The 23209-nt window shown below is 44.8% G+C and overlaps 1 protein-coding gene across 1 annotated transcript in view; it reads left to right on the top strand.

The window, feature by feature from the left end:
* Nucleotides 1–15784: 15784 nt before the first annotated feature.
* LOC122543849 (ephrin type-A receptor 2-like) overlaps nt 15785–23209 on the top strand; it is a 48440-nt gene continuing 41015 nt past the window's right edge. The window contains exons 1-3 of the mRNA XM_043682677.1: nt 15785–16163; nt 18578–18630; nt 19569–20226. Of these exons, the coding sequence (XP_043538612.1) occupies nt 16073–16163; nt 18578–18630; nt 19569–20226 (802 nt within the window). The 5' untranslated portion in view covers nt 15785–16072. The remainder of the gene's footprint in view (nt 16164–18577; nt 18631–19568; nt 20227–23209) is intronic.

Genomic DNA, 23209 nt, shown 5'->3' with positions numbered 1-23209 from the left:
AGTCATATATGTTCATATATGGTATTAACATTACCAAATATATCCAGGTGTTGGTGTGGGGTGGGGGGGGATAGGGTACTCACTGTTAGTTCTAGTTCAGTAGTATACTTGAATTTTCTTTATCCTATCGTGGGGTGCCTGGGTCAAGGGTGGGGCACTGTTTGGGAGAGGTTATGATGAGTTTTTTGGAAAGGAAGTGATGCTCCCTGGGAATAAAGGGGAAGATCTCCGTTTAAATACATTTTATACTTTTTTTTTTACTTTTTAGAAATAGTTTTTTTTATTATATTGATCAAAATGTTCTAAAGAGCTTTTATTTTTGTGAATTTTATATGCTCTATGCTCAGGATGTTTTGGATAAATACGGGTTTTGTTGTGATCTGATGTTAACACATTCCGAGAGTGTATATCACTGCTCAATTTATGTGTTATCCGTTGGGTTTTTTTTCCTCTTGAATAATGTAAGAATTTTAATGATACACTCTGGTTAGTTGTAAGTTAGATGAGTAGTTAGTTGAGTTTTGTTTTTGTTTTCTTGTTTGATAGATTTTGGTTATCATTTATTTAAGATTTAACTATATATCAATGTTTATACTTGGGTTTTTTTTAGTTTTCTTCTGTAAAAACATGTTAAATTTTCAATAAAAATATATATTAAAAAAAAGATTCTATCTCTGCAATACAAAACGTTTATGAATGTTTTTCTGGTGAAGTAACCCTTGAAAGCCTGGTAGCATTCCAGTGAATAAAATCGCCACAGGCCCAGTGGAATATGGGGTTGCTCTCATTAGAGAGAGATGATTGGTGTTCATGTAACCTGAGGACCGCTGTGCCTCAGACCAGGGGTGAGGGTGAGAAGGAAGAACCTTTGTGGTGACCTCAGCTAGTCCAGGAATTGAACCCATGCTGTTGCCACCACTCTTAACATAAGCCAGCCAATTGGGTTGACCTCTGGTGAATGTGCATTACGCAGCTTCATTTTTAAGATGTGGAGCCCAGAACTGTGCACAGTTCTTGTAAATCCAGGTCTTTTTTTTTTTAAAAACAAATCACAGTAGCGAGACTTCCTTTTGCATCCTAAACCTCTAGTTTGAAAGGCTAATATTCCATTAGCCTCTGTTATTTCTTTGCCTGGCCACTACATTTCAGTGATCTGTGTAAGTGGGCCTGAAATCTCTTTAGGCTTTATTTTTAAACGTAGTTAGATCTATCCTTTTAAATTTGTCTAAATATTTGTTGACACACTTTCTCTTAGTTTTGTACACTGCTTTAGAGGTCACTATGACTGTAATATGGACTATCCACAACATGTACTGCAACAATATGCCAAGTTTTCCTCAACAGAATCTCCTATAAGTATGTCTTTTGTTTGTTATGTCCAACCTTTTCAGATGAGGAAAGGGAGGCACCCTTCAATTTTTCTCTTAATTGTTTGCGTGGTGAGCGACTTGCAGAATGAAATCTATTTGGGCACAAAAGTAAATGTTAATCTTAAAAAAGTATACATTTCCAAAGTAGACACTTGCATAACTAGTAAAACCATTTTCCTTTTGTCATTTTGGCTAAGTAAAATAAATAGAGCTAGAGACAGGTCAACTAGGCCCAAGTGCTGATTACCAGGGAAAGGGTTGCTGACGGGAGCTGAGCTAAGTTGGGTTTAACTTGTATCAATCTTGTGTCTGCCCCTGGATGTATTCAGCTGGCCCACGGGACATTCATATGAAAGTGAAGGACAAAAGCAGGCTGCTTTACAGTCTGGATTTCTTCCTTTCCCAGTGGCTGCAGTTCGTACCATCTACAAGATATTTAGCAACTACTCTCAAAGGCTCTAACAAATGTTGGCCTTGCCAGTGGCACCCAAATCCCATGAAATAATTTAAAAAGTGGCAACTGATCAAACTTGGACATATGTCAACATTTATTTACTATGGATGTAGGTTTGCTTGCTGAGCTGGAAGATTCGTTTTCAGACATTTCGTCACCATACCAGGTAACATTTTCAGTGGGCCTCCGGACGAAGGCTTCCTCCGGAGGCCCACTGAAAACGTTACCTGGTATGGTGACGAAACGTCTGAAAATGCACCTTCCAGCTCAGCGAGCAAACCTACATCCGGAGCCTCAACCCGAGCTACAATTCTTCTCAAAATTCGCTGACTTATTTACTATTGCTGGACGTCTAGCCTAGAACTCCCTATCTAACAACATGATGGATATGCCTTCAGTCCATGAAATGATAAAGCCTAGAAGGAGGCAGTTCATTCTTTGAGCTTGCACTGTGCATCTGCTGCTTTTTCACAGCAGCCTTCGGTCCTTTTTCCCCTTCAAGTATTTACCTGATGCCGTTTTAGGATGTACTGTTAAACCTGCTTCCACCACCCATTCTTGCAGGCCATTCCTCGTTGTCATAACTCCTGTAAACAGATGTTCCTCATCTTGGCTCATCTTCAGTGGTAGAACAAGAAGAGGGGGTCATTGCCAACGATTCAAGGAAAGCTGCGGTTGGACAGCATCTATTGACTTTATGCCTGCCCCCATTCCCACATACCGTGTCTCGGGACAGAATGACAAAAGGCAATGAGTGAATCATTGTCAAAGATGCTGATGAGTGCAAAGTGCTTAGTGGAAAATATGATTCCTGCAGCAGAGTGGAAATTTAGAGCTTTAACTTCTTGTTACAGTCCGTTCCTCAGAACCCACACTCATCATATCGTAACAGTGTGGAAGCAGGCTAATCAGCCCATCGAGTCCACACCAACTCTTCGAAGAACACTGCACTCAGTCTCACCCCCTATCCTATCCCTGCATTTCCCATGGCCAGTCCACCTAGCCTGCATATCCTTGGACACTATGGCTTATTTAGCATAGACGGTCATCCTAACGGGCGCATCTTTGGACTATGGGAGGAAACTGGAGCACCCAGAGGGAAACCCACACAGACACTGGGAGAACGTGCAAACCCCACACAATCACCCCAGGCTGGAGTCGAACCCTGGCGCTAACCGTTAAGCTGCCTGCAAAGTAGTTTTGAATTTGAAAAGTAAATTGACACAGATCTCACAAGGAACGCAGCAGAGTGTTGGTTTTAATGGGAAACAAATAATGTAGCATTAAGAGACTATAGCTGCTATGTAGCTTCGCGGTAATACACTCACCTTGACACCAGAAAGGTTCGATCTCACATCGAAGAGTTAATCTTGATTTCTCAGCCGATCTCTCCAGTGTGATACTGAGGGAGTGCTGCATTGCCGGGCTTCCTGTCTTTCAGATGAGACGCTAATCCGAAGCCCCTCTCAGGTAGATGCACAAGAACCCAGCAAACAGTTTTGAAGAGGTGCAGGGGTGCCCTAGCCAATATCCATCCCTCAACTCATGTCAGTGGAATAGATAACCTGATCCTTGGCATCTGTGGCACCTCACTGAAAGCAAAATGGCAGCTGCCTGTCCAACCCCAAAATCATGACTGCACCTCAAAGACCTTCCATTGGCTGTAATTTGCTTTGGGACATTGTGAGGAGGCGTAAGGTACTGTGGGAATCCATCTTATTAAATTATTCTCACGAATAGTTCCCCTGAGTAGGATGATGACATGTTGCATGTGTAAGCTCACTCAGCATGTGTGTCTAAGAGATGCAAATAGTGAAGTGAAAGAATTGTGTCAATGGCTTTTGGCTCAGCAGATGGATGGCCAAAAAAAGAAGCAAACACATGCTCCTGGAGTCGAGATTGCTGCAATATCCTTCCTCATTCTTCTGAAAGGTGTGAAGTCAGCGTTACATTGTTGTAAGCTCACTGGCCCTTCTGAGGTTGGTCAGTGAGTCTGCGGATGACACCAAAATTGGTGGTTTAGTGGCCAGTGAAGAAGGTTATCTAAGATTACAAATAGATCTTAAACAATTGGATCATTGGACTGAGGAGTGTCAGAAAGAGTTTAATTTGGATAGATGCAAGGTATTGAATTTTGATAAAACAAATAGGGGCAGGACTTATACAATTAAAAGTAGGGCCTTGGGTAGTGTTATAGAACAGAGAGACCTAGGGATTCAGGTACATAATTCTTTGAAGTTCGTGTCACACGTAGACAGGATGGTGAACAAGGTGTTTAGCGCACTTGCCTACATTTCTCAGACCTTTGAGTATAGGAGTTAAGGCATCATGTTGAAGTTGCACAGGACGTTGGTGAGGAATCTCCTGGAGTCCTGTGTCCAGTCCTGGTCATCTTTTACAAGAGGCATATTATTAAGCTGGAGAGAGTTCAGAAAAGATTTATCAAGATGTTGCTGGAAATGTAAGGTTTGAGGAGAGTCTGGATAGGCTGGGACTTTTTTCACTAAGCGGTTGAGGGGTGATTTTCCAACGGTTTATAAAATAATGAGGAGTGTAGATAAGTGCATGGCAGGTGTCTTTTCCTTAGGGTTGGGGATTTCAAGACTAACGTTCATATTTTTAAGGTGGGAGGAGAAAGATTTAAAATAAGACATGGGGGCAATTGTTTTTACACACAGTGGGTTTGTGTGTGGAATAAACTCCAGAGGAACTGGGGTGGATGTGGGTTCAGTTGCGATGTTTAAAAGACATTTGAACAAGTACATTAATAAATGTTTGGAGGGATATGGGCCAAGGGCAGGCAGATGGGACTAGTTTAGTTTGGGATTTTGTTTGGCATGGATACATTGGGTCGGAGAGTCTGTTTCCACGCTCTGTGAGTCTATGAAACTATGACTCAACAGCTACTCCTGTCGAAAAATGACTCAAACAAAATAATCAAAAATGTTGTCCATTTTTGTTCCTGTTTCACTCCTTCTGGATGTGAGTTTACAGAGTAGTCAGCAGAATTGTGATCAGATGTTACCCTAGTTTCAACCCCGCGTCCAGACTATGGGAAACTTGTAGCTGTATTATCAAGAAATAACAGTCAGTGACTCAGGAGCGCGTGAGACCCATTGTAGACCCACGTACTCTGCTTGCTCGACTGAGATCAGCTAAATCGACGAATATCAAACCCGGGGTCCCCTTCTCGAAGCAGCTCAGTAGCAGGAGGTCATTTCTATACTGATGCTTCTCCTGGTTAGCCTCTCCCCTATTTACCCTTCAAGACACCTTCACCCATCACGCTGCCATGTCTTCCAGACCTAAATGACTCCCACTCCAAAAATTCCTCCTTTTTCAAATGGTTTCGAACCTCTCCATAAGACCATAAGAAATGGGAGTGGAAGTAAGGCTATTCGGTCCATCGAGTCCACTCCGCCATTCAATTGTGGCTGATGGGCATTTCAACGCCACTTACCCGCACTCTACCCCTATCCCTTAATTCCTTGCGAGATTAAGAATTTATCAATCTCCGCCTTGAAGACATCTCATGCACAGACCTGCAACCAGTCAGTCACCATTTCCCCTCAGACATCCTGCTTTTGTTAACCTTACATTAGTTGTATTTAACTGAATGTAGGTGCTGGGTATTAACTGCTAATTTAGTGGAAGGGGACTCTTGTGGTGCATGGGTAGAGTTCCAGGTTCCAGTGCCACTTGTCCCAGAGATGTGTAAACACATGTTTGAACAGCTTGATTAGAAAATACTTTATCATGTGGGTGGTCCAGATTCATGTCCCATCTCAGGATGTGATGCTTATTGAGGATGTCATAGCATGTCCAAACAGAATGATTTAAAATATAAGAAAAAGCAACAGACTGAAACTATCCTCGCTGGTGAAGAACTGCACTGTTGTTAAATACTCGTTCTGCAGTAGCCAGTCGCAGTTTTACAATCCTCTGAAAACTCTGTTATGGACCAGACCAAACCCCTCTAAATGTACTAAGTAGCCTAGACCATAACTTCTTATTTTAAAAGTAAGTGTAAGGAGTTGTATTCCAGATGCAATTCAATTGATTAAACTAGTCCGCTTTAAGCAAAGCAGACTTTATTTTTACACTACAGTTGAAATGCAGACAAAATAAAAGTAAAAGAATTGCCTTAACAATAACTCTATCAAAATCTTTAACAAAATAATATGTATCAACTCCTACTAATTAACTGTTCCAATAGAGTAACATCCCCTAAACATGTGGTGGGGGGGTGGGGTAGGTGATTTTTTGTGGATTTGGTGCCAATCACATGGAACTGTTTTGTCCTGAATGGTGTCAAACTTCATGAGTTGGAGCTGTGCCTATCCAGGCAGGTGGAGAGTATTCCATTACACTCCTAACTTATGCCTTGTAGATTGTGGACAGACTTTGAAGAGTCAGAAGATGAGTAACTCACTGCAGGATTCCAAGCCTCTGATGTGCTACAGTACTTATTTGGCTGGTCCAATTCAGTTTCTGGTCAATGGTAACCAGGATCTTGTTTGTAAGGGATTTAGCAATGGTAACACCATTGAATGGTATCTAATGATTGTTAGATTGCAGCTTGTTAGAGATGGTCATCACCTGGGACATGTTTAGCGCAAATGATACTTGTCATCTTTCAGCCAGACTTGAATAGTGTCCGTATCCCGAGCGCCTGGAGTTCGACTTCTCGGGTACTGATGGAGTCCAGAATGATTAGATTCCCTACGGTGTGGAAACAGGCCCTTTGGCCCAACCAGTCCACACCGACCCTCCGAAGAGTAACCCACCCAGACCCATTTCCCTCTGACTAATGCACCTGACACTATGGGCAATTTAGCCAATTCACCTGACCTGCACATCTTTGGACGGTGGGAGGAAACCGGAGCACCCGGAGGAAACTCCACGCAGACACGGGGAGAATGTGCAAACTCCACACAGATAGTTGCCAGAGGCTGGGATCGAACCTGGGACCCTGGTGCTATGAGGCAGCAGTGCTAACCACTGAGCTACCATGCTGTCCCAAATGGTGTGAACTCACTATAACAGGTGGGTTTAGGAAACCTTTCCATTAGGGGGAGAAGAAATGGAACATTAGCAATACTAACTCGGAATACATCAACAAGAATGGATGCCATAAAGATAAATAAAAAGACAAAACCACAGGCTTCATATCCGAATGCACATTCTTCACAATGAAAATTGATGGTACACATTGAGTTAAATCATGAGTTGGAAAGTCATTTCAAAGATTCCTGAGGAAGTGGTGAATGTGGGCATAATTATAATGTTTAAAAGAAATTAAACATTGATTAGGAAAGGTTTTCAGGGAAGAGCAGGCAGGTGGGCCTAGTTTTGTTTGGGAAAATGTTCAGCATGGATTGGTTGGACTGAAGGGTCTGTTTATGTGCTGTATGACTCTCTGTGTCAGCAGGATAACAAAGATAAAATCATGAGTATTGAGTGTATGACAATCAAGAAAAATAGGAAGCTGGGTGTGGGTGGGTGTAATCAAGGATGGCATGCTGCAATAGTTAGAGATGAGCCTGATTCACGAGATGGAGATGTAGAATTGACCTGAGGGGGTGACAAAGAATAGTAGGGGAAAGAAGTCATAAGTGAGATTCGTCTATAAGCCCCAAAACAATAACCACAAAGCAGGACAAAGTATTAAGAAGGATGCTTGTGTTAAAAGGCAACAATAATCACGAGTGACTTGATTACATATGAGCTGGAAAACTTAAGATTGGCAGTCTCGCAACGTAACTGGGAAGAGTGCTCTGGTCATTCAGTCCCACCATTCCATGATCCATCACAAATATGTGAATACCCAATTGTAAGTGCGCATGACCAAAAACCATGTCATGGGGGTAGATTTTAAAGAATGTCTTAAAGGAAGGAAGAAAGAGAGCGAGAGAGTGGGACAGAGAGATCTGATGACGATCAGATTGCTAGTTGCTGTCAGAGTGGAGTGGTAGAAGTTGGACAATGCTCAAGAGTCCAGAATTGGAAGAGCTGCTTGTTTATACTGGCCGAAGGAGGAAACAATTTGCAATAAGACTGAGCCTCGAAAACTACTTATACTCTAGATATCAGTCAGGAAGTTTACAGAAATAACAACAAATTCCCCTACTCAGGCAATCAGACTGTACTTTTGACATCCTTGGGAAGTGTTTAATTGACACAATAAATGGAATTTTCCTCACTGGAGAGATGTGAATGATAGTGAGAGAGACGACCTAAACAGGAAAAAGGACAAATCCACCCTGAGAAAAAACTGGACCAATTAACTCATGCTTCACATGGGCAAATTCTGGATCTTGAGGCGACAGGTTTATTTTTATGCATTTTTATTTTAGATTAGATTAGATTACATTACAGTGTGGAAACAGGCCCTATGGCCCAACAAGTCCACACCGACCCGCCGAAGCGAAACCCACCCATACCCCTACATTTACCCCTTACCTAACACTACGGGCAATTTAGTATGGCCAATTCACCTGGCCCTGCACATCTTTGGACTGTGGGAGGAAACCGGAGCACCCGGAGGAAACCCACGCAGACACGGGGAGAACGTGCAAACTCCACACAGTCAGTCGCCTGAGTCGGGAATTGAACCCGGGTCTCTGGCGCTGTGAGGCAACAGTGCTAACCACTGTGCCACCGTGCAGGCACAGGCCCAACTCATTGTATCAACATTGAGATTCCAATCTTCCGCTCCACTACCAATAAACCTGATGGTGTAAAACCTCGACGGTAAAACAGCGGGTCTCATCAGTGCCCATTGCAGCTTACAGAAGGCCTGGGACATCCCTATGCCTCCTATTTACACGGAACTGCTTTAGCTGAGCAAGGTTCCTCCATGGTCAATGACCATGTTCCTCCTGAACCCTTCGTCTCACCAGCCTTGCAACATCATCATGCTGGGATTCGGCCTAACTCAGCCCCGTCTTGAGGGTTTAAAATCTACCATTTTGGGGCTAGCCTCATCGACACAATGTTTCCCACTGCTGTTCACCGTTTAGCACAGTGATAGTTCCACACAACACTCAATTTCTAGGCAGGATGTCACCTCTATAAGGACTGTGTGGTAGTCATTCCTACAGATACCATCATGGACAGATACATCTGCAGCCAGTAGATTGGTATGGATGACGTCCAGTATGCTTTTCCCGCTTGTTGGTTCCCTCACCACCCACTACAGGTCAAATCTAGCAGCTATGACCGTTAAGACCTGACTATCTTGATCAGTAGTGTTGCTACCCATTCCGTGTTGGTGATGGACGTTGAAATCCCCCACCCAGAGTCACATTTTGCATCTGTGCCACCCTCAGTGCTTCTTCCAAGTGTTGTTCAATATGAAGGAGTATTGATTCATCAGGGAGGAGGTACATGGTAATCAGCAGGAAGTTTTCTTGCCCATGTTTAACCCAAAGCCATGAAACATCATGGGGTCCAGAGTCGATGTTGAGGACTCCATTGCAACTCCCAATTGTATACCACTGTGCCCCCAACTCTGCCTGATCTGTCCTGTCAGTGGAATAGGACACATCCAGGGATGGTGATGGCAGTGTCTGGTATATTGTCTGTATGGAATGACTCAATGAGTATGACAATGTCAAGCTGTTGGTCAATGAGACAGCTCTCCCAATTTTGGCATTAGCACCCAGATGTTAGTAAGGAGGACTCGGCAGGATTCACAGGGCTGTTTTTGCCATTGTCTTTTCCAGTGGCGAGATCATTGCCATGTGAGGTGTCCAGTTTCATTTCTTTGTTGAGGCTTTGTAGCAATTGTTACAACTGAATGGCTTGCTGGGCCATTTCAGAAAGCAGCTGAGAGTCAACCACATTGCTGTGGACCTGGAGTCAAATGTAGGCCAGACCAGGTGAGGATAGCAAATTTGCTTCACTGAAGTGAGCCAGATATGTTTTTCCTGACAATCTCAATTCCAGATATTTTTTTATTGAATTCCAATTCCTCCATCTGCCATGACAGAATTGAAACCTTGGTCCCAAAACATGGGCTGAGTTTCTGGATTAATAATCGAGCAATAATACCAGCAAAACGTTGCTTCCCTTAAGTAGGACAGAGTTTGAACAGATCTAACAACTCAAGACTAGGCATCCATGAGGCATTGAGGGCCATCAACAAAAGCAGAATTGTACATCAGCTCAATCTGCAACCTCATAGCCCGGCATATTCCCCCACTTAATCATTATCATCAAGCCAGGGTATCAACCCTGGGTTCAATGGAGATGGTGGGAGAGCATGTCAGGAATAGCACCAGGCATACCTTAAAATGAGATGCCAACCTGGTGAAGCTACCAAACAGGACTACTTGTGTACCAAACAGCATAAGTAGCAAGTGATAAACAGTAAGTGATGGAAGCTAAGTGATCCCACAACCAATAAATCAGATTTATGCTCTGTAGTCCTGCCACCTCCATTCGCGAATGGTGGTGGACAATTAAGCAACTCACTGGAGGAGGAGGCTCCACAAATATTCCCATCCTCAATTATGAAAGAGTCCAATGTATCAGCGCAAAAGATAAGGCTGAAGCATTTGCAGCAATCTTCAGCCAAAGTGCCAAGTGGATGATCTATCTTGGACTCTCCACTGGTCCCCAGCATCACATACAACAGTTTTCAGCTCAATTGATTGACTCTACGTGATATCAAGAAATGGTTGGAGGCATTGGATATCGCAAAGGCTACGGGCCCTGATAGCATTCCGACAATATTACTGAAGACTTGTGTTCCAGAACTAGCCACCCTGTTCCATTATAGTTACAACATGGGCATCTACCTGACAATATGGAAGATTTCCCAGGTGTGTCCCATATGTATAAAACAGGACAAATTCAATCCAGTCAATTGGTGGGCAGCACGGTGGCACAGTGGTTAGCACTGCTACATCACAGCGCCAGAGACCAGGGTTCAATTCCTGCCTCAGGCAACTGTCTATGTGGAGTTTGCACATTCTCCCTGTGTCTGCGTGGGTTTCCTCCGGATACTCTGGTTTCCTCCCACAATCCAAAAGATGTGCAGGTTAGGTGAACTGGCCATGCTAAATTGCCCGTAGTGTTAGGTGAAGGGGTAAATGTAGGGGAATGGATCTGGGTGGGTTGCTCTTCGGAGGGTCGGTGTGGACTTGCTGGGCCGAAGGGCCTATTTCCACAATTTAAGTAATCTAATTACTGCCCCATCAGTCTATTCCTGATCATAGTGAAGCTGTTAATCAACAGTACTATCAAGCAGCATCTGTTTAGTAATAACCTGCTCAGTAATGCCCAGTTTGGATTCTGTCAGGGCCATTCAATCCCTGACTTCATTACAGCCTTGGTTCAAACATGGACACAAAAGCTGAATTCCAGAGTTAAGAGTATCAGAACCTTAAAATCAAGGCTGCATTTGACCAAGTGTGGCATCAAAAAGCCCAAGGAAAACTGGAAGCAATGGGCACCAGGGGGCAAACTCTCCATTGGTTGGAGTCATACCTGAAATGTAGGTTGTGGTCGTTTGTGGTCAGTTATCTCAGTTGAACGGCATCTCTGCACACGTTCCTCAAGGTAGAATCCCTAGGCCCAATCATCTTCAATTACCTTTCCTCGTGGTATAGCGGACAGTGAAGAAGATTACCTAAGGTTAAAAAGGATCTTGATCATAAAGTGGACCAATGGACAGAGTAGTGGCAGATGGAGTTTAATTTGTGGAATGTTGCATTTTGGTAAAACAAACATGGGTAGGACTCATACAGTTAACAGTAGAGCCCTGGATAGTGTTGTCGAATAGAAAACCTAGGGGTTCAGGTTTTTATCATGGGTTCATAGTTCTTTGAAAGTTGTGTCACAGGTAGACAGAGTGGTTAAGAAGGCATTTAGCGTGCTTGCCTTCATTGCTGAGACCATTGACGAAAGGAGTTGGGACACCATGCTGCTGTTGATTAAGACGTTAGTGAGGCCACCTTTGGAGTACAGTGTACAGTTCTGGTCTGTGTGCTGTGAGAAGAATATTATTAAATTGGAGAGAGTTCAGAAAAGATTTACAAGGATGTTGCCAGGACTGGAGAGTTTGAGTTATAAGGAACAGCTGGATAGACTGGGAGTCTTTTCACTGGAGCGTAGGAGGTTGAAGGGTGTCATTATAGAGGTTTATAAAATCATGAGAGGCATGGATAAGGTGAATAGGAAAGGTCATTTCCCTAGGGTAGGGGAGTTCAAAACCAGAAAGCAGAGGTTTAAGATGAGAGGAGAAAGAATCAAAAGGGACCTAAGCGGCAACATTTTCACACAGAGGGTGGCTCGTATATGGAATGAACTGCCAGAGTAAGTGGTAGATGCAGGTGAAGTTACAACATCTAAAAGACATTAGGACAGGTACACGAATAGGAGAGGTTTAGAGGGATATTGGCTAAATGCAGGCAAATGGAACTATTTTAGTTTGGCAAACTTGGTCAGTACAAATGAGTCGGAACGAAAGATCTGTTTCCATTCTGTATGACCCAATGACGCTGTAAAGTCAGAAGTGGGGATGTTCGCCAATGATTGTGAAATATTCAGCACCATTTGTAACTCCTCAGATACTGAAGTAGTACATGTTCAACTGCAACATGATCTGCTTAATATCCAGGCTTGGGCTAACAAATGGCAAGTAACAATTGTACCACATAAATGCCAGGCAATGACGATCTCCAAGAGGAGACAATCTAATTCCTAACCCCTTGACACTCAATGGTGTTACCATCACTGAACTCACTGGACTAGCCACATCAACACAGTAGCTACAAGAGCAGGTCAGAGGCTGCGTTGAGTAACTCACTTCCTGTCTCCCCAAAGCCTATCCATCATCCACAGGGCATGAGTCAGAAGTGTGATGGGATAGTCCCCATTTGCTCTGGATGGGGGCAGCTCCAACAATGTTCAAGAAGCTTGACACCATCCAAGGGAAAGCAGTCTGCTTCATTGGCACCACATGCACAAGCATCCACTCTCTCCACCACTGACACTCAACAGCCGTGTGTACTAGCTAGAAGATATACTGTAGAAATTCACCAAAAATACTTAGATCTGCACCTTCCAAGCCTTGGATCACTTCCATCTAGAAAGACAGGGGTAGCAGATACATGCACTCAGCTGCTCATCATCCTGACTTGTGTATATATATATATATATATATATATCACCATTCCTTCTCTGTTGCTAGGTCAAAATCTCAGAACTCCCTCCTCCAAAACCTACAGCACATGGATCACAGCAGTTTAAGAAGGCAGCTCACCATCACCTTCTCAAGGGCAATAAGTACGGAGAATAAATGTTGGCGCAGCCAGTGATGCTAGGCATCCCATGTATGAAAAGAAAAATGATAGTAGTCTGAGGATAAATCATGCATCAAGGATGGATATACTTCATGGATTAGTTTATTTAAAATAGTAAAAAGCATTTTAAGTTATGAAGCAGATATTGCAGCAAACCAAATGGTTAGCACTGCTGTCTCACAGCACCAGGGTGCCAGGTTCGATTCCAGCCTCGGGCGACTGTGTGGAGTTTGCACATTCTCCCTGTGTCTGCGTGGGTTTCCTCCGGGTGCTCCAGTTTCCCCCCACAACCCAAAGATGTGCAGGTCAGGGTGAATTGGCAGTACTAAATTGCCCATAGTGTTAGGTGCATTAGTCAGAGGGGAATGGGTCAGGGTGGGTTACTCTTCAGAGGTTCGGTGTGGACTGGTTGGGCCGAAGGACTTGTTTCCGCACTGTAGGGAATCTAATCTAAAATAAAATCTAATCTAACTGCTTTCTCTGCAGCATGCAGACCCACAGCCAGGCAGAGTCACAACACTGTGTACACACAATACATGGAGTCCTGAAATTCTCTTAAATTGAAGATATACATACTAATTGTGCACTGGCTTAAGTCCCGAGGCTGAATGTTATATCACACATTGTACACCAAGGGCCAACTGGTTAAGGCACGTGAGTTGTACAGACTGTTATCCAGAGTTCCTCTCTGCTCTGTGCTGATTCACGGTCCTCATAGAATCAGGACAAACAGGAGGAGACCATTTGCCATAGAACATAGAACATTACAGTGCAGTACAGGCCCTTTGGCCCTCGATGTTGTGCCGACCTGTGAAATCACTCTGAAACCCATTTAACTACACTATTCCACTCTCTCACGGTCCTCATAGAATCAGGACAAACAGGAGGAGACCATTTGCCACAGAACATAGAACATTACAGTGCAGTACAGGCTCTTTGGCCCTCGATGTTGTGCCAACCTGTGAAATCACTCTGAAACCCATTTAACTACACTATTCCACTCTCATCCATAGGTCTATCCAATGACCATTTAAATACCCTTAACGTTGGCAAGTCTATTACTGTTGCAGACAGGGCCCCTACTACTATCTGAGTAAAGAAACTATCTCCGACATCTGTCCTATATCTATCACCCCTCAATTTAAAGCTATGTCCCCTCGTGCTAGCCATCGCCATCTGAGGATAAAGGCTCTCACTGTCCACCCTATCTAACCCTCTGATTATCTTATGTTCTCGACTAAGTCACCTCTCAATCTTCTCTCTAACAAAAACAGACTCAAGTCCCTCAGCCTTCCCTCTTAAGATCTTCCCTCCATACCAGATAACATCCTAGTAAATCTCCTCTGCACCCTTTCCAAAGCTTCCACATCCTTCCTATAATGCGGTGACCAGAACTGTACGCAATAGTCCAAATGCGGCTGCACCAGAGTTTTGTACAGCTGCAGCATGACCTCATGGTTCCGAAACTCAATCCCTCTACTAATAAAAGCTAACACATCGTATGCCTTTTTAACAACCCTATCAACCTGGGTGGCAATTTTCAAAGATCTATGTGCATGGACACCGAGATCTCTCTGCTCATCTATACTATCAAGAATCTTCCCATTAGCCCTCTTTATTCCTGTAACCTTTCCAAAGTGAATCACCTCCCCACTTTTCTGCATTAAACTCCATTTGCCACCTCTCAGCTCACCAGTGCAGTCTAACAAAAATCAAAATAAAACCTCATCTCTTTCGATTGTACCCAGTGGAAAGGGTAAATTTATGGGAGTCATGCTCCAGCTGAATTCAGATACTTTCCAAGGGTAAGCTGGCATTCAGTCTCTAGGTTTATCCTTGAAGATAAGGATTGAGTAATAATTTGCATTCCTATAGCCCCTTGCATAATCTCAGAGTGTCCCAAAGTGCTTTGTAGTTAATTTGATACGCAGTTACTGCTGTAAACACAGCCACTACTACATTCTTTGGCGTTATCCACAACTCTACCGAGTCCATGAGTCTATGCTGGTTCTCTGTTGTAAAAAAAAAATCATTTTTTGGCAACTCTGTCAGGAGTGACTCAGCAGATATCACTACTGCCCAACCAAAGATTGTGGACTCTCTCACACCACGCACAGCTGGGCACATAAATCAGGCTGACAGCTCCAGTGCAGAAGGAACACTGCCCTACCTCAGCTAATTTCAGCCGAGTCAAACAAATTCCACTTGGGCAGATGCAAAACGACCTTAAGTGCTGTTTTGTAGACATGGAACAAGGAGTTTTCCCCAGTGTCCCTTCACCCTTCAACTAACCTCCACTTAAAAAATCACTGATGATCTGGTCTTTATTGCTTTCCTGAATGTGGACGCCTTACTGAGTGCAGACTAGTGGCTGTGTTTACAGCAGTAACTGCATATCAAATTAACTACAAAGCACTTTGGGACGCTCTTGAGATTATGCAAGGGGCTATAGGAACGCAAATTATTACTCAATCCTTATCTTCAAGGATAAACCTAGAGACTGAATGCCAGTTTATCCTTGGAAAGTATCTGAATTCAGCTGGAGCATGACTCCCATAAATTTACCCTTTCCACTGGGTACAATCGAAAGAGATGAGGTTTTATTTTGATTTTTGTTAGACTGCACTGGTTAGGCATTCTGACTCAAAAGCAAGGATTTTATTATTGTACGACAGGATTGGAAAGGATTTGCAGAAATAGTAATTATTATTTTATTTTTAAAAACTGCTTTTCGAAGGAAAATAATTAGAAATGCATTGCAGTCATTTTCCTTCTGATCACCCCACCCCCGGCTTTGTTGTGACTGTTCAGACACCACACCCCCCTGGCTCCGATTGATATCTGATCACTGCAAGTAAAATTAGAATGTGATTCACTCTTGTGTGTCATACACCCAGGCCGAGCCTGAGACAGCAGCCTCAGAAACTCTCAGAGCTATGCATCTGCCAGGTCCCCTGCACCTTCTGTGCCTGACGTGGTGCGTTTTACAGCCTGTGCATTCGGGAACAGAGGATCGCCTGAACGATGGTAAGGATGGTATCCGGGCTGACCACTTTCTTCTCTGGGTCTGACCTGAGGGGAGTTTTGTTTTAAGGTTTCTGGAGAATGCAGAGGTTAATAGCTTTGCTTGTATCCTTGTTTAACCCTTTTCAGCACTGACTAATTATTGTAGGAATGTGTGCTGTTAGTTCCACTAGCTTGACTCTAACTTAGAAGGTTGCAGGTTCATGTCCTATGCTCCAAGGACCCAAAGACAAGATCTAGACTGACTCTCCCAATGGAATACTCAAGGGCTGCTGCAGTGTTAAGTTTGCCAAACATAAACCAATGCTCCATCCACTCTCTTGAAGGGTGGTTGCAAAGGTGTTTAGCACACTGCTCAGACCTTTGAGTGTAGGAGTTAGGAAGTCATGCTGAGGTTGTGCAGAATGTTGGGGAGGCATCTTCTGGAGTACTGTATGCAGTTCTGATCGCCCTATGGGAAGGATATTCTTAAACTGGAGAGGGTTCAGAAGAGATTTACCAGGACGTTACCAGAAATGGAGAGTATGAGGGGAGGCTGGATAGGCTGGGACTTCTTTCAGTGGAGCATTAGGGAGGTTCGGGGTGACATTATAGAGGTTTATAAAATAGAGGACTGCACAAAACACTATATAGGACAAACAGGAAGACAGCTAACGATCCGCATCCACGAACATCAACTAGCCACGAAACGACACGACCAGCTATCCCTAGTAACCACACACGCAGATGACAAGCAATACGAATTTGACTGGGACAACACTACCATTATAGGGCAAGCGAAACAAAGAACAGCCAGGGAATTCCTAGAAGCATGGCACTCATCCACAAACTCCATCAACAAACACATCGACCTGGACCCAATATACCGGTCACTACAGCGGACAGCTGAAACTGACAACCGGAAGCGGCAGGGACAGGCCACTATAAATGCTGGAGGAAACACCACAGAAGCGCTTCACAGGAGGCTCCCAAGCACTGAGGATGTCACCTAGACAGGGGACGAAACGTTTGCAACAAAAACTTCCAGCTCGGCAAACAGAACCACAGCAGGTTTATAAAATGCCGAGGGGCATAGATAAGGTGAATAGCGAAGATCTTTTACATGGGGTGGGGAATTTCAAGACTAGAGGACATATTTTTAAGGTGCGAGGAGAAAGATTTTAAAAGGACATGAGGGGCAACGGTTTTACACAGCAAATGGTCTGTGTATGAAATTAACTTCCAGAGGAAGTGGTGGATGTGGGTACAATTATGACGTTCAAAAGATATTTGGATGAGTACATCGATGAGAAAGATTTGAAGAGATATAGGCCAGTGCAAGCAGATGGGACTAGTTTAGTTTGGGACTATTCGAGGAAGGGTCACTCAACCCAAAACATTAACTCTGATTTCTCTCCACGATGCTGCCAGACCTGCTGAGCTTTTCCAGAAATTTCAGTTTTGTTTTTGGTTTACAGCATCCACAGTTCTTTTGGCTTTTAGTTTGGGATTATGGTGCGCATGGACTGGATGGATTGAAGGGTCTGTTTCCATGCTGTATGACTCTAAGTGCACAACCATCACTTTGGAAAAGATCTGGGGAGTTTACCAACCCCTCCTTGTCATGGCTAAATTGAATCCCTCAAGTAGCATCTAAAAGATTATCTAGTGATAGCCCACTTATAGGAGCTTCCTATGAGAAAATTCTACATTTATAACAGTGAATATACCTCAGATTTAGTTGCCTTAAAGCATTTGTTGGGGGGGGGGGTCCCAGCTCCTGGTCATTACATAGCACTCCCCACTGGACAGTAAATGTGCAATGAGTGAGAGCAGGAGTAAGCGATAGGTACCAATGAATGCCCTAAAGTCAAACAATCAACCAACATTTAACACATACCTGAAGCTCACCAACCTGTGAGACATGGTAGCCGCCAGTCTCTACCCCAAGAGATGTTGAAAAGTAGCGAGCAAGACTTTTGTAGGCCTCAATAATGTTGCCTTGCTTCAGACCAAATTAGTTTTAACTTTCATCACTGTGTAACTTGCACACACATAGCCACACCTTTCATTCATTTGATATAGCGTATCGATGGATATATATATATATATAAATATCCTCTTACACCCTCTGAAGCAGTGACACATGGATGAGCCAACAGATAAAAGGCAGTAGGAAGGGTAATCTTTTGCATTTCATGCAATGGAATAGAACACCTATAGTGTGAAAACAGGCTGTTCGGCCCGTTGAGTCCACTCTGACCCTCCAAAGAGCATCCCACACCTCTATCCTACCCCATGCATTTCCCATGGCTAACCCAGCTAGTCTGCACATCCCTGGACACTATGGGCAATTTAGCATGGCCACTCCACCTAGCCTGCACACCATTTGACTTACACTTTGGATTATGCTTACAGGAACTTTTCTTCTTTTGCAGTGGTCCTGTTTGACTCTTGGCACAGCAATAAACTGTTGAAACGTAACACCAAGGTAAGCAACAATCCTCTTGCTCCCATCACTCCATTGTTCTGTCCCCGCTTTCAACAATTTTTCATCATATTCACCACAAAAAATAATTATCACAACTTACATTTGTACATCTCCCTCCTCTGGAATAATAATTAGATGCAGGGTAAATGAGAAGGGGAAGACAGCCAACATTTTCAGGACAGGGACAGGATGGCATAAGATACAGATTAAAACTCTCTGTACACTGTCAACGTCAAATACTCCTGGGACAAGGAGAGCATGTGGTGAGATACAGAGTAAAGCTCCCTTTACACTGTTCCCATCAAATACTCCCAAGACAGGGACAGTACTGGAATAGGTACAGAGTAAATCTCTCTGTAGATGGCCCCATCAAACACTCTCAGGACTGGGACAGCATGAGGTTAGATACAGAGCAAAGCTCCCTCTACACTGTCCCCTATCAAACACTCCCAGGACAGGAATAGCAAGGGGTTAGATACAGAGCAAAGCTGCCTCTACACTGTCCCCCATCAAACACTCCCAGGACAGGGACAGCACAGGGTTAGATACAGAGTAAAGCTCTCTCTACACTGTCCCCATCAAACACTCCCAGGACAGGGATGGTACAGTGTTCTATGCAGAGTAAAGCTACCTCTACACTGTCCCCCATCAAACACTCACAGGTCGGGGACACTACAGTGTTCTATGCAGAGTAAAGCTCCCTCTACACTGTCCCCCTTCAAACACTTCCAGGACAGGGACAGCATGGGGTTAGATACAGAGTAAAGCTACCTCTACACTGTCCCCCATCAAACACTCCCAGGACAGGGACAGTACAGGGTTATATACAGAGTAAAGCTCCCTTTATGTGATCATAAGAATTTGTGCTCATCTCTTCCTTGGACCTCTATGAATGTGACTGTATATTCTAGTCCATGTCCTGTATTTTGCACCCACAGTGGTCACATGGCAGCTTTACCCTGGAGATTAATTCACCCCACCTGGTGTACCAATGCTGCCCGATGGACCCTGAACTCCAGAAAACGTCGCAGGTTTTGTGGACCGGTCCAGTCTCTGCCGGGGATGCTCGCCACCTCTTTCTGGACCTGACCTTTACCCTCTTGAGCTGCCTGTTCCCGAGCGACTGTAGGGAGGACTTCAGTGTGTACTTCTTTCAGTCGGACAATGATTACGCCAGACCCAGAATCCACGAATCCGTCAGGATCCGTGTCAAGGGCGAGAAGCACTTTCCGACAGAGTACCTGGATGGGCCCATCGACTGGGAGAAGCTGAGAAGGGCACTCAACACCGTCACAGGGGAGAGCCTGGGTCCCGTGAGCCGCTCAGTCTTCCAGCTGGGCTTCGATTATATTGGCCCCTGCCTCCTCCTCAGCTCCTTCAAGGTGTACTACAAGAAATGCCCACCGAGCCTTCACAACCTGGCAGTGTTTCCTGAAACTACACGCAGTGGCGAGCTGGTCCTTGGCCAATGCGTGGATAACTCGGTACAAATGGGGCTACTGCAGCGCCGCTGTGGCACGGACGGTGTCTGGGGACCCTCTGCTGGTCACTGCATCTGCAGAGAGGGTCACCAAGCTAAAGGCGATGTCTGTGAAGGTAAGGGCTATATTAATCTACTCATTGGTTCCGACACCACCCTGGAGTACGTGAGGACTGCAGATACTGGAGATCAGAGTTGAGAGTGTGGTGCTGGAAAAGCACAGCTGATCGGGCAGCATCCGTGGAGCAGGAGAACCAACTCTTTGGGCATAATCACTTCATGAAGGGCTTATGCCCAAAACGTCGATTCTCCTGCTCCTCGGATGCTGCCTGACTGGCTGTGCTTTTCCAGCACCACACTCTCCACCAAGGAGTACATATGTACAGAAACATAGAGTCATACAGCACAGAAACAGACCTTTCAGTCCAATCAATCCGTGCCAACCATAATCCCAAACTACACTCGACCCACCTGCCTGCTCCTGGCCCATATACCTCCAAACCCTTTCCTGTTTATGTACTTATCCAGGCGTCTTTTAAAAATTGTAACTGTACTCACATCCACCACTTCCACAGGAAGTTCATTCCACACACGGACCACCCTCTGTGTAAAAAAGTTGCCCCTCAGGTCTTTTTAAAAAATCTCTCTCACCTTAAAAATGTGCCCCAGTCTTGAAATTCTGCTATCTTTGGGAAAGGGCAACTACCATTTACTCTATCTGTACCCTTCATTATTTCATAAACTTCCATAATGTCACCTCTCAACCTGCTATGTTCCAGTGAAAAAAGTCCCAGTGTTTCTCTATAATTCAAACCTTCTGTACCTTTAGATTTGATAATAGATGCTATTGTTAAACTGCCAGACCATTGAATAAATCTTAGCAACTGTGAGAGAGGGAATACATTTCAACAAACACCCCCTCACCCCAATTCCCAAACTTTTCCCTGCAGCATTGACCCTATTTTGAGCATTGAGGCTTGACAATGATCATAACCATTTCTTTTCATTCCCTCGTGGGATGTGGATGTCACTCGCTGGGCCCAGCATTTATTGCCCAGCCCTTGAGAAGGTGGTGATGAGCTGCCATCTTGAACAATTACCATCTTGTCCATTTGGTGTAGAGACACCCACAATGACATTGCAGGTGTTCCAGGATCATGGCCTCAGAGCGTGGAGAGCTGTGAACATTGTACGGGAAGGGTTCCTGGTTTGCCGAGAGGTTGCAGACAAAAAAACCGCAGATGCTGGAATCCAAAATAGACAGGCAGGAGGCTGGGGGAGCACAGCAAGCCAGGCAGCATCAGGAGGGACAGGCAGGAGGCTGGGGGAGCACAGCAAGACAGGCAGCATCAGGAGGGACAGGCTGGAGGCTGGAGGAACACAGCAAGGCAGGCAGCATCAGGAGGGATAGGCAGGCGGCTGGGGGAACACAGCAAGGCAGGCAGCATCAGGAGGGACAGGCAGGAGGCTGGGGGAACACAGTAAGGCAGGCAGCATCAGGAGGGACAGGCAGGAGGCTGGGAGAACACAGCAAGCCAGGCAGCATCAGGAGGGACAGGCACGAGGCTGGAAGAACACGGTAAAAATAAGGAATCCCGATGCTGGAAACCAGAGTCTAGATTAAAGTGGTGCTGGAAAAGCACAGCAGATCGGGCAGCATCTGAGGAGCAGGAAAATCAACGTTTCGGGCAAAAGCCCTTCATCAGGAATAGAGTTTTAACCCTACTGCAAATCCTCTTGCAAGGATGCCTGCCTTGAAGAAGTTTTCCTCCTCTCTCTACAAGAATCTCAGTGAGTCTCTCTCTCATTGCAACCCCCAGGTCATCTCCTGTGCCCTGAAAAATCTATTCCTGATGAAGGGCTTTTGCCCGAAACGTCGATTTTCCTGCTCCTCGGATGCTGCCTGACCTGCTGTGCTTTTCCAGCACCACTCTAATCTAGGCTGGAAGAACACAGCAAGCCAGGCAGCATCAGGAGGTCGGTGTTTTGGGTGTACCCCTTCTTCAGGACTAGGGGTGGATGTCGGGGAAGCTGCAGATAAAGGGGGTGGTGGAGTGGGGATATGTGAAGACAGGTAGAGAGTTTGACCTGATTGGTCAATGGGAGGAATGAATCCGGTTGGTGGCAGGGAGCAGTGGAAGGGAAGGGGATGGGGAGGGAGGTTATTTGAAATTGGAGTCCATCAACCTGATTCATTCCTTCAATTGACCAACTGGGTCATACCCTCTGCCTGTCTTCACCTCTCCCACTTCACACCCCTGCCCCTGCCACCCCCTTTATCTGCAGCTCCCCCCACACCCTACCCCAGTCCTGAAGAAAGGTTTGCAGAGAGGGACACCAAGTTGAAAGAGAGGGAACAGAGTCGATAGTTCAAGTTCAGAGACTCTTCTTCAGAACAGTTGTGAAGAAGGGTCACTGAACATGAAACATTAACTGCTTTCTCTCCAAAGATGCTGCCAGACCCGCTGAATCACTCTGACAATTTCTGTTTTTGCAGAAAGCCTGCAGTTCTTTGTCTAATTGTATTACTGCAGGAGTTTCAGAGGACAGAGGTGTAGTGGGTGGAGTATGAATTAACGGTTCGCTCCAAATTTAAATTGAATTGAATTTATTGTCACGTGTACCGAGGCACAGTGAAAAGCTTTGTCTTGCGAGCAACACAGGCAGATCACAGAGTTAAGTAGCATAGATAGTAAATAATAGGGAAACAGCAGCATAAACAAAAACACAGGTACAGGTGAATGTTCAGAGTTTGTGAGTCCATTCAGTATTCTAACAACAGTAGGATAGAAACCGGCTGGTGCATGTGTTCAGGCTTCTGCACCTCCTCCCCGATGGTAGAGGTTGTAGAAAAACATTGCCAGGGTGGGCTGGATCTTTGAGAATGCTGGATTAGTGGTGCTGGAAGAGCACAGCAGTTCAGGCAGCATCCAAGGAGCTGTAGAAAAACATTGCCAGGGTGGGCTGGATCTTTGAGAATGCTGGATTAGTGGTGCTGGAAGAGCACAGCAGTTCAGGCAGCATCCAAGGAGCAACGAAATCGACGTTTCGGGCAAAAGCCCTTCATCAGGAATAAAGGCAGTGAGCCTGAAGCGTGAA

Source organism: Chiloscyllium plagiosum, chromosome 45 (assembly GCF_004010195.1).
Source record: "Chiloscyllium plagiosum isolate BGI_BamShark_2017 chromosome 45, ASM401019v2, whole genome shotgun sequence".
NCBI lineage: Eukaryota > Metazoa > Chordata > Chondrichthyes > Orectolobiformes > Hemiscylliidae > Chiloscyllium > Chiloscyllium plagiosum.
The sequence above is the reverse complement of the archived record's forward strand: the minus strand, read 5'-3'. Positions and strand labels throughout refer to the sequence as shown.